At 38.7% G+C, this 12,513-nt stretch overlaps 1 protein-coding gene and 1 pseudogene across 1 annotated transcript in view; one reads left to right on the forward strand and one right to left on the reverse strand.

Moving 5' to 3' along the window:
• Nucleotides 1-5,830: 5,830 nt before the first annotated feature.
• LOC105992904 lies at nt 5,831-9,087 on the reverse strand (annotated as a pseudogene).
• A 514-nt stretch (nt 9,088-9,601) lies between these two features.
• Nucleotides 9,602-12,513, forward strand: part of Lrrd1 (leucine-rich repeats and death domain containing 1) — a 9,660-nt gene continuing 6,748 nt past the window's right edge. The window contains exon 1 of the mRNA XM_013026034.1: nt 9,602-11,521. Within this exon, the coding sequence (XP_012881488.1) occupies nt 9,602-11,521 (1,920 nt within the window). The remainder of the gene's footprint in view (nt 11,522-12,513) is intronic.

A 12,513-nucleotide genomic window follows, 5' to 3' on the forward strand; every position in this document is an offset into this window, starting at 1 on the left:
TGTGTCCATTTTACATATTGTATAATTTTAAATATAATTGTATATGGGCAGGCTATGTTACTTGTGCAAGATGAAAAAAAAAACTAAGAACTCAGAGTCTGGAGGTCTGGCTTTGAATTTGGACATTAGATAAACAAAGGTAGCTGGAGAATTTGAGAAGACTAAAAAGACCAAACCTTGAAAAGTGCTATGTTCACTGCTGTTGAGTAGTCCCTGGAGCTTCGGGTCCCAGACTCAGTGCAGTTTGCTGAAAGATGCCCCTAGGACAGTACAGTGTGGTGGCTCTGAGCAAGGTTGTGATCTAACCTTAGATGACATTGCTGGGTAGAAATGAAATGACATTTTGACAAATCCAGTGACCCTTCAGATGTGGAAATAAGGAAGAGGTCAGAGCATGAACAAATAGCCAAAGATAGTAATGGAGGAGGTTTTGAAAAACTTGTGCCTGGTGATGTGCAGTAGGCATCAAAATCTCCAGATCTGCAGCTCCAACGGCCCTGTAGGAGGTAGCACGGAGCAGAATCCCAACATTTGAGTAATATATAAAGGTGAAAGGAAACACAAAGCATCCTGGCAGAATAAGTGGATAATGATACGAAAAGAAACAGCTTGGTACCATAGCATATACTATAGATCCCATAGACTAAAGGAAAATACTGAAATAGTACTCATTATCACTAGAGAGTAAATATTGTCAGCACATTCATTTTTGGAGTTTTTTAAATAGGAATGGAAGAATTTAAATGCTTCTTTAGGTGTACACAAAGAAAAGTAAATGATTCAGGGTTTGGATATCTACTCTGGAATCAACATTCAATTCCCAAGTATTTATCCCAAATAAATACTGCTGTTTGCACATAAGCTGTATAGCATATAGTTTATGGACAGCATTGTTATCATTATGTAAAGTAATTTATTCATAATTGACCCAAACTGGAAACAATATAAAAGGTCTTCAGTGAGTGTATAACAGGTACATCCACACAATGGAATATTAACAAGAAAAAGGAATAAACTATTGATGAACAATATAGATGAACTACTTTAATGAGGCTCTTTTTGGTGTTTATGTTAGCAAAGATTAATATTTGCATAAGTATAAAGGCACTATAGCATTTACTTTAGATGACATCCTGAAAAGACAACTGTAGAATCTGAAAGCAAACAGCTTTTACTAGAGATTAGGGATGAGAGAGATTATAAATATATAAAGGGGGCAGTAGGAAGGAATTGGGAGTAGGGAGGGGTATTCTACAGGTGAAATATTCAAAATATTTGTCATCTAATAGAAACTTAGAACACATACATCAATACCCAAATTCCACTTAATTTATGGTCAAAGATAGAAATTACCTGGAAATGCAGCCAACCTTCAAAAATGGAGAAATGCATTTTTTTGTACTTAGAAACAGCAAAAGTTAATCACAATAATTAAAAATAAATAATCTGTGGGAAGATGTTTTGAAAGTCAGTTCAGTCTGGCAAAGCAATCTAGTAACTGTTCACTCCCTTTAGCCTGAGGATTACACTTGAATAGAACCTAAGGATGAGACACCTAAACCCCACATCCCACTCAAAATTTCCCCTACTTCTGTAGGGAGAAAACAGTTCCATTTCAACACGAAAACACAATGATAGTTTTTAAGCAGTATGGTTAAAAACAAACAAACAAAAAAACCAGTTAAAATTGGGCTGGAGAGCCAGGCGCAGGTGGCTCACACCTGTAATCCTACCTACTCAGGAGGCTGAGATCTGAGGATTGCAGTTCAAAGCCAGCCTGGACAGGAAAGTCCATGAGTCTCTTATCTCCAATAAACTACTAGAAACCAGAAGTGGCACTGTGGCTTAAGAGGTAGTGCACTAGCCTTGAGCTGAAGAGCTGAAGGACAGTGCCCAGGCCCAGAGTTCAAGCCCCACTACTGACAAAAAAAATTGGGCTGGAGACATGGATCCAGAGATAAAGCACCTGCCTAGTTAGTGTGAGGCATGGAGTTTTCAATCACCAGTGTCACCAAAAAGATAGGTTCCTTGATTTTGCCTGGGCTGGCCTTGGACTGTAATCCTACCTGTCTCCTAGGTAACTGGGATTACATACATACATCATCATGTCCAGCTTGTTTTTTTGAGATGCTCACTAATATTTTTACAAGGCTAGCCTCAAACCTCCATTTCCAATCTCTGTCCACGAACAGCTGGTATTTTGAATATATGTATGTGTATTTCAATAGCATGCATTTTCAATATATATATATAGATAGATATACACATATATAATTACATGATATATATTTTTATTTATTTTTTATTTTTATCAGTTGTGTGGCCTGGGCACTGTCCCTCAGCTCTTCAGATCAAGGCTAGCACTCTACCACTTGAGACACAGCACCACTTCTGGCTTTTTCTGCTAATGTGGTGCTGAGGAATCGAACCCAGGGCCTCATGCCTGCAAGACAAGCACTCTACCACTAAGTCACCTTCCCAGCCCCTATTTTCATTATATTTTGTAAATGCTGTGTTTGTAATGACACACTAATAGGACAGTGGAAGAGAAAAAAATCTTAAATGATAAATGATAAATTTCCTGCCATGATGAATAAACAATTATTGAATACCTGAGTTAAATGTGTCATTTTTCATTGTTTGCTTTCAATTAATACTGGATTTAGTTTTTCACACATAAATACTAATGAAGAAAATTCAGCCTACAATTCTAGTTCAGCCAGTTTTTACTAACAATTAACTGTATATAGTTAAAAGTTAGGTCTTATCTGAACTGTGGCTTATATGTCATTTAAATTTTTTAAATTTATGGATGGCTACTTACCATATATTTTATGCTATATAATCATTTGAAGCAAGATTTTCCTGAATACAATAAAAGTAATAACACCCTCATTTTTCATAATCAAGCATTAAAATGAGTGGTGAAGCAAACTTTCTTGTTTAAGAAAAATACACAAACAAAACATTTCCAAGATAAACACTGTTACAGGAGCTACCATAACCAATGTTTTTCAACTTCAACAATACTTCGGTAAAGATAATCCTAACCTGCTATCTAATGTGGAGTTTACATTGCAACCCGAACGTTAGTACTTAATCTTTTTTTTTTTTTTTTTTGCCAGTCCTGGTGCCTGAAATCAGGGCCTGGGCGCAGTCCCTGAGCTGCTTTTGCTCAAGGCTAACACTCTACCACTTGAGCAACTTTGCCACTTCGCGCTTTTTCTGTTTATGTGGTGCTGAGGAATCGAACCCAGGGCATCATGCACTAAGCCACATTCCCAGCCCCTAGTATTTAATCTTTCTAAAGGAAAGTAAAATTAGAAAAAAAGTCTATTCCAAAGAGATAATATAAATTTTATATTAAGAAACTTTTTTTTACTTCTATACTGAGTAAAGGAGGTAAGCATACTAAGCAATTGTTTTTAATGGTTTCAAAGAAAATCAAAGACTTGCATATTTCTGGAACACTAACATTTATTTCCCATAGTTACTGTTAGATTGACAACTCAGGTAAATGACAAACTGAAAATCCAATACATAGATTACTTACTAAAAGTCTACACATACAGAATTATAGAAAAGGGAATATCAAGGCTTTTCATAAATTCTAGAAATTCACTACATACATTACCTTTAAATTCAGAACTGAAATTAGATGGTGTTTGAAAGTGAAGCAGGGGATGCACACACTGAGACATGTTGGAAATAGCTGCAGGCCAGAAGAAAAAGAACAAGGAAAAGCCGTGGGCCATATCCATCCTGTTAACAAGGACCGCTCTCTCCGAGGCAGCTGCCATGCTGCACGGCCTTCCACCCTGCAGATCAAAGGCAATGGCGTTTAAGATAAAACACTGGATCCCAAATCCTATTAAGCAGTTGAAATACATGCTAAACATCACCTTGAAATAGAGGTAATGATACAAGTGTCCTTGTTTCTGTTTCTCATTAAAAGGGCCAGGTGCAGAAAGTCACGCCTATATTCGAAACTTGGAAGACTCGGACCAGAAGGATTATGATTCCTGGCCAACAACAAAATGTTGGAGGTTGAAATCAGAAGAATCACGGCTTCAGAACATCCCAGGCAAAAAGTTCCTGAGACCCCATCAGAAAAAGGTGGTGTGGTTTGTGCCGGTCAACCCAGCTACAGTAAGAAGCATGAACAAAAGGATCACAATCTAGAACATTCCAGTCAAAAAGCGAGACCCTGCCTGTTTGAATAACCAGAGCAAGAGGGCTGGAGGTGTGGTTCAACCAGGAGATGGCCACGCTTTTCCCTTCAAGCTTCGCGTTACATTTATTTTTGTTGTGAATGCGGAAATTAGTACTTTAGAACTAAATCGATCTTTTATTCTTATGTTATCATCTTCAAATAGGTACAGGAAAGGTAAGTTCGTCTTCTGTCACCTTGACTTGTCCTGCACAGTTAGGAGAGGGTCGGCGGTGGGCTGAAGACAGCACCTGGCCGGTCATACCGGGTCGGGACTGTCTTCAGGGTAAGCCAACCAGGACCCAGGAGGCCCGATGCCGTGAGGGGTGTCTGCGCAGCGACCTGCGGGGTGCCCCCCTTCACGGAGTGCCATGTATGTCACCTGCGAAGCCCCTGGGGAGCACCAGCATCCCACGAAGCTCAAGGCCAGCACCTGGGACCAGAAGCCTGCCAGGGGTTCCGCATCCTGACTGCAACGCGGCCCCCCTCCTGGAGAAGTGATGGGGATCCGGCCTCCAGCTCAATGTCCCCACGTGACCTAGGGCCAGCGTCAGGGCAGCGCCGGGCAGCCGCCGCTGGCGCCACAATGGGGAGTCCTTGCCCAAGGCGCCCCCTGCCGGCCGGAGGAGAAACTACAGTGGCTGTGGAAGGCCCCAGGTGAGCCCCGCGCTGGGATTTGAGATTTCCAGGGTGGGCTTGGTTGGTTCTTCCTCCCCCATTCCCTGGGAACCTGCAGCTTGGCTTGTTCTCCCCTGTCTCCACACTCCAAGGTGCTTGCACTTCACGAGCTTGCATTCTGCCTCTAGTTAAAAAAGTTTTCGCCTCTGAGGGTGGGCTTTGTTGATTTTTTTTCCTCCATGAAGGGCCATCCACATCTTTTTAGTTATTGTTGTTCTGTCTTTTCCGACAGCCTGGGTGCTGTCCCTGAACTCTTTTGATCAAGGCTAAGCGCTCTATCACCTTGAGCCACACCGCTATTCCATTTTGTTGTTGCTGTTGTTGTGAGTAGTTTATTGGAGATAAGAGTCTCATGGGCACTTTTCAGCCAGGGCTGTCTTTGAACCCGCGATCCTCAGCTTTCAGAGTGGCTAGGACAGGCATAAGCCACCAGCACCCGGCTCATCCAAGTCTTTCTGATATTAACAAATTAACATGGACCTTTTAACTTTACTAAAAATTATTTAAAAACAGAAGGAGTCTATTTCTGCCTGCCAAATGAACAATATTTGTTTTTAAATGAAATTCTATGCTTTTAAGAATGGTGATAGACTTCTGTTTTCCAAAACTTGGTAAATTCAGCTGTTTTTGTATCCTTCCTAATTTTCTTTGATCTTTTTCCATTCTTTTTTCTTTTTTGCAAAACGAAACAAGTTTATTTTCTGCAATTATTTCTGTAAATTACAAAGACGAAAGACTAAACTACAGCATATAACTTTTCAATATTTAACCAGAGTACTTGTAAAAAATATGCATCCTGAAACAAGATAAAGGGCTACATACATTTTGTCAGGCATCCTACAAAATGTCTCAAGTTTTATACTCTGCAGCATTCTGTGCAAGGGTGAGGGAGGGGTGGCAGAATGAGGGGGGTGGGGATTGTTTTGTATTTTCTTGTGTTGTGACAAAAAGTCCTTTCACATTTCTTCGGAGCATATTTGGAATTGCTGCACTATAATTAAAACAACACCACCAAGCTTAAAGCCATTTTTGTTTTGCTGTCATTGGTTCTCATCCAGTACAAATGAACACATCTTCCAGTTGAGCCAAGCACCCTTGGAGCCAGGCAGCCCTGTGGTACACATGGGCCCTGTTGGAACAGGCCTCCACTTTCAGCTATTGACTAAAAGTGGAGTCTTCTATTTATCTCCCTCAAGATCAATACAATAAGACAAGCTGCAAGCAAGTTAGAAACACTTTCTGAATAACCTAAAAGTAAAGTGAACAGAAGTACCCCTCCCCCCAAGACTTTCACTCTGCACCATTTTACCACATCAGGATTTTATTTCAAAGTTGAAAAACTGACTGATACTAATAATAAGCCTTAAAGAGGTAATTGATGGCCACTTGTAGAGTGGGGACATTCCAAAATATTCAATCAGTAAAAAAGAGAATCGATTATATTTAGAAATGTACTACGAGTCTGGAGAAGACAGTGGCAGCAAGTTTGAGGGGAGACTGGTTCATGTTGAGCTGAAAACCTGGAGGGAAAATGTTTTATAGGAGGCAAGCACGGTTACCTAAAAATGTTTCGTTCATATAATCTAGTGTAATTTTACTTATTTAGGGGTTGAGATAGGAAAACCTCTTTAGGAGCCAATAAAAATACTATAGAGAAAAAAACACTTTAAAAAATTGAGGTTAGGAACTATGAGGCATTACTTTTGGCTGTAAACACACAGTTTACTGTCCCTTGTTGAAATACAAATATTTGGATTTCCTGAGCTTCATGGATAATAGCAGGAGGCAAGTTTGCATAGAAAATTTGCAATATGTCAATGATTTACTTAAAAAAGGAAAGATCCCTTAAAGGACAGTTTGCTTTTATTTTTAGATTTCATATTTTAGTGAGCAGTACTCATCAAGTTATAAAGTGATTAGCAGGGTGATAAGATGTATGGCAGCTTGGGGAAAAATGAGAGTATAGTTTTTTTTAAAAAATCCACAGGATTATCATGATAAAGGGTAGGCATAGCTAATGTCCTAATAATTTGGCCAGAGATGAAATCACGTTTTGGGATTGGAAGCCAAAGGCAAAAAGAGCTCTCCTGTGCTAATGACACAGCAGAAGGGCAGGCACTGAAGCAGCTGTCAGTCACTTCATGGTAAGCTCAGCAGATCACTTGATACTTGTGAAGCCGTTCACCCACCAAGGAGGGTGGCCAACATCAGGACCAGACCTCTGGGTATGGCGGGTCCCAGCTATGGAATCTCAAAGGATGTCAGGGACATTTCCCTCTGCTGGTGTGAAGTCTCTAAGCGGTTCTGAAGAGGGCCTCTTCTCCTGAGAGTAGTCCTCAGAAACCTTTAGAAGGAAAGAAGCTATGCTACATCACAGTGCATACCACGAATAAGAACAATGGCAGTGGTCGCCAACAACTGGATCTAACACAAAGCTAGACAACAAGGGGTACTGTCCTGCCAAGCAATCCACTTTTACTTCTTCTGGGACTGGTTTTTACACATGGTCAGGATTTGCTTCAGGACTTTCTGGACATCTTCATCCATCTGGCCCTGCACAGCATACAGAAGATGCATTCTATAAACTGATATGACCTCCTGGTGTTGTTTCTTGCATTCGACCAGCTGTGTCTGAAGCTGCTTGACCTGCTGTTGCAGTGTGTCCAGCTGCTGGCTCTGTCTTTTGGAGGAGCTGGTTGAGTAGGAGAGCTGAGACAGGCTGTTCAGGGCCTCCTTCAATTTGCTGACTTCTTTTGACATCTCATTTATCTTTTTGTCTTTATCCTCCTCTAGTTTTGAAGAGCTTTCAGAAGACCTTTTCATTTCAGCAAGTTCTTCCTGAGCCTGCTGGAATTTCTGCAGTAGGTCATTTACTTCTTGCTCTTTGGCTTTCAAGAGAGTTTGAATGTTTTCCTTTTCCCTTCTCATTTGTGAGACCTCACTTCGAACCTGGGCCACCTCTGAATGGACCTTCTCTTTTTCTTTGACTGAATCCTTTAATTTTGCTGCCAACAAACTCACTTCACCTTCTAAGGATGATTGGAGCTTCTCATAAGAAGATTTGGGTACCATCGCATCATTCATTGTGGCTTTCTCTTCCAGGAGCTGTTTCTCCAGCTTTGCTATTTCCACTTCCTTGCTTGCAAGGTGCTCTTTCAGATGGCTGATTTTTTCTTCCATCTCTTTGGCAGTAGTCCGCAGTGTGGTTATCACTTGTAAATGTTCTGTGATGGACACAGAGTTCTCTTTCTGTGCATCCACAAGTTGTTTGAGCTGGGTTAACTCGTTCAACACTTTTGAATACTGAGACTTCATTTCACATAGCGCCTCTTCTGCTTTAGCCCTGGACACATTGGTCACTTGCATCAATTTCTCATGCTCAGCTTTGTGGATATACTCTGCCGTCACATCCTCTAGAGATTTCCTCTTCCTGTAATCCTCCAGCTCAGCCTGAGCTTCCTTGTAGAGCTGGGACAGCTCACTCACCTGTTTATTGAGTTCATCTATCATCCTGTTCATGGCTTCTTTCATGTCTCCAGCTTCATCGCTGGCTTCCTGTGTCACGTGACTTTGTAATGTGTCTTTTAACTTCTTGATTTCTTCTTGGGCCTCTTGGTATTTCTCAAACAAAAATGCTTTCTCTTTATTCATATTCTCAATGACAGAGCAATATGAACTTTTCATTTCCTCATACTCTTCTGCAGGTGGCTTCATCCCTCCACCTTTTTCCCTCTCCACAAGTTTGTCTTCTAACTCTCTCACCTTCTCTTTATTTCTTTCACTTTCTTCCAATGCATTCTGCAGATCTTGCTTTAGCACATCTATCTCATCAGTGATTCCTGCCTCACTAAGAGGTGAATAGCTCTCCTCATTCTCATGGGAGAGGAGACCCAGTTTCATCTGCTTCTGTACACTGAGGACCTCTTTCATGGCCTCCTTGTACTTGGTCTGAGTTTCTTTCAGTTTCTGACTGAGGTCAGAGCCATTCTCTGAAATCTCTGTGCTATTCAAGCACACCCGGTCTGCATTTCGAGACTGAAGTTCAGCTTGTAGCTGCTGCTTCTCTGACTCAGAGCTGTCTAATCTCTTCTGCAAGTCTTGCAAAGTCTCTTTTTTCTATATTTAAAAAAAATGGCAGTACTGGGATTTGAACTCAGAGCATTACACTTGCCAGGCAGCTAGTCTACCAGTTGGGCCATTTCCCAAACCTTTTGTTGTTTTTCAAATAGATATCACTTTGTGTTTAGCCAAGACTAGTCCTCCTATTTATGGCTCCTGTGTAGCTAGCATTACTAATGTGTACCATCTTGTCCAGCTTTTTATTGGTTGAGATGGTGTCTTGTGAACTTTTTACCCAAGATTGGTGTCAAACTGTCCCTTCTGATCAATTACCTCCCAAGAATCTAGGATTGTAGGTATGAGCCAGAGTAGTGAACTTCTTTTTCTACAGTTTTAATGTAATTTCAACCATCATATGATAAAAACATGCAATAAATAAGCAATATTTAACCAGGAATCTTATTCAATATTAGCTTGTTATAAATGCATTGTCTTTGTATTCATTAATTATTCCTTATAGAATAGTTATAGCACAAATCATTTGTAATTTTGATAGCTTTCCTTAATATTAACATTTGTTTTGTAGGTTCAAAGGGAAAAATATGAAAAAGTAGAGTTATTGTTTTTAATTGATGTAAAACATGAGCAAATATGATGTCTGAAGAGAATGATGAATCATGGAACATAGAAGATATAAGTGCACAGTTTAGGAAAGAATCTCGATCACAGTCAGTGAAGGAGTCTCAATTTATTAAAGAAAGATCAACTTCATTAAATGAAGCTTCTCATCACCAGGAAAGGAAATCTTCTGACCAGACGTACGAAACCGACTCCGTGGAGGATACATTACAGTCGACATCCTCCTTTGAAAGAGACAGAGATGAAGACAAAAGGAAACAAATTCAGTTTCCTGAAACAAGTCCTACAGATACCAGCCCTGTGCCTGAACCAGAAGTGTTAGTAATTTCATCATTAGAAACCACTGAGGAGATTGCAGACATAATACTATCTGATGAGACAATAGAAAAGGTTAGTCCTCAAGTCTCTGAAGAAAATGAGGAAAGATTTGTCTCAAACTCAGATCTGTTTACAGTTAATTTGGAGGCTCATGGTTTACAAGAATTCCCTAAGGACATCTTAAAAGTCAAATATGTAAAGTATCTATTCTTAAATAAGAATCAAATAAGAAGTTTTCAAGGAGCAGACCCAGCAGATCTTCTAGGACTTGAGATTCTGTCTTTGCAGGAAAATGGGTTAACATCACTTCCATCTGAAATTCAGTTACTTCATAATTTAAGGATATTGAATGTCAGTCACAACCAAATATCATCTATACCTAAAGAAATATCAGAGCTTGGGAATATAGCACAACTCCTTTTCAATAACAATTGCATCAAACATTTTCCTTTCTCTGGTTTAGAAAATCTTAAAAAGTTGAAAACTTTAAATTTGGGTAAAAATAATTTAGAATATATAGACACTATGCCTAATTTGAAAACCTTGAGTGTTCTCAATCTGGAATATAATCAGTTAACAATATTTCCTAAAGTTTTATGCTTTCTTCCAAACTTACTTTCACTGAATCTCAATGGGAACTCAATAGGCAGTTTGCCAAAAGAAGTTAGAGAACTCAAACATTTAGAAAAACTAACAATGGATCACAATAAACTTACATTTTTGGCTGTGGAAATCTTCCAGTTATTCAGAATGAAAGAACTTCGACTGGCTGACAATTTATTGGAAGATATTTCTTACAAAATTGAGAATTTCAGAGAGCTTAGGATCCTCATACTTGATAAAAATGTATTGAAAGCTATACCAGAGAAAATTACCAACTGCAGGATGTTGGAATACCTTAGTGTTAGTGATAATCAACTGACAGAACTACCTAAAAACATCCAGAAGCTCAAAAATTTACGAAAACTCCATGTAAACAGAAACAATATGATGAAAATAACTGACATGATCTCGCATCTTAGTAATATACGTAGCCTGGAATTTTCAGGAAATATGATTTTACATGTTCCCATCGAAATAAAAAACTGCAGAAAAATAACTAAAGTTGGATTAGATTATAATAGAATAGTGTATTTCCCAGTGGGACTGTGTGCCTTAGAGTCACTTTATTATTTGACTTTTAATGGGAATTTTATTTCAGAAATACCTGTGGATATATCTTTCAGTAAACAACTACTTCATTTGGAGTTGAATGAAAACAAACTCCTCATATTTTCTGAACACCTGTGTTCTCTTATTCATCTTAATTACTTGGATCTTAGTAAAAACCTAATCAAGAAAATTCCGCCATCTGTTTCAAATATGGTGTCACTCCGTGTACTTATTTTATCTTATAATAAATTTGAAACTTTTCCAGCAGAATTGTGTACTTTAAGATATTTGCAAGTACTTGATATTTCCAATAACCAGCTACAGAAAATCCCTTCAGAGATACATAATTTTAAAAGAATCCAGAAATTAAACCTCTCAAGCAACCAATTTATGTATTTTCCTATTGAACTATGTCAACTTAAATCACTGGAAGAACTCTGCATAAGTCAGATAAATGGGAGAAAGGTAAGAGACTGCTATTATAAGTATATAAGTGTGTTGTACAGGTGTTTTAAACTTAAAGTGCTCCACAAAAATATGGTTTATAGATACACTTCTTAACATAAAGAGTTACAGGAACATTTTCACTGCAATTCAATATGAATTAAATAAAGCTGACAATTTTCTACATCTTTGTTACAGTTTAAAAGGAATTTTAAAGTTACAAATGTCATATAAACACATCTCTGAAAATCTATAAATTTGAGATAATATGTTAAAAAAATCCCACAAGCATATTATTATAATAATACTGACACAGGCTGAGGTCAACTTAGTTTTCATCTCCCTTTTCCTATGAGTTTGTAATTAAGTAATTATAAAACCACTGAACATACTCAATTTTAATTCTATTTTCTCCCTTCATATTGCAAGCATTTCTCCTAAGCATTTTTCCTAGATATGTAATCTTCCCAATAATTATAACCAGTGTATAACTGATGTTGCTAATAATTATTAAGTACTTAGAAAGTTGTATTTTCCTTAATGCTGTGATGTTTCTTCATAAAGATAATCTTTTTTTGTATTTTACACTGTTTCCTTAGGAAAATTTCTCTGGAGAATTGCTAGATCAGGGCCTGCCTTTCTTTCCTTTCCTTTCCTTTCATTTTTCTTCCTTTCCTTTCTTTCCCTTCCTCCCTTCCTTTCCTTCTTTCCTTCTTTCTTTTTTTTTCTTTTTTTTGTCGGTCATGGGGCCTGAGCGCTGTCCCTCAGCTCTTCAGCTCAAGGCCAGTGCTCTACCACTTGAGCCACAGCACCACTTCTGGTTTTCTGGTGATTAATTGGAAGTAAGATTCTCATGGACCCTTAGACATGTATTTTAATGTTTTTTCTTTCATGCATGTGTTTCTAACGCATTTATAAGACTATCTCTTTGTTGCTTTGTATGTCCCTCCCCCACAGTATAACCCCTGCTTTCACTATATTTGATGTCAGTATAACTTGTGGAGGAGAGGGGG

Source organism: Dipodomys ordii, unplaced genomic scaffold (assembly GCF_000151885.1).
Source record: "Dipodomys ordii isolate 6190 unplaced genomic scaffold, Dord_2.0 Scaffold90, whole genome shotgun sequence".
In the NCBI taxonomy this organism is placed as follows: Eukaryota; Metazoa; Chordata; class Mammalia; order Rodentia; family Heteromyidae; genus Dipodomys; species Dipodomys ordii.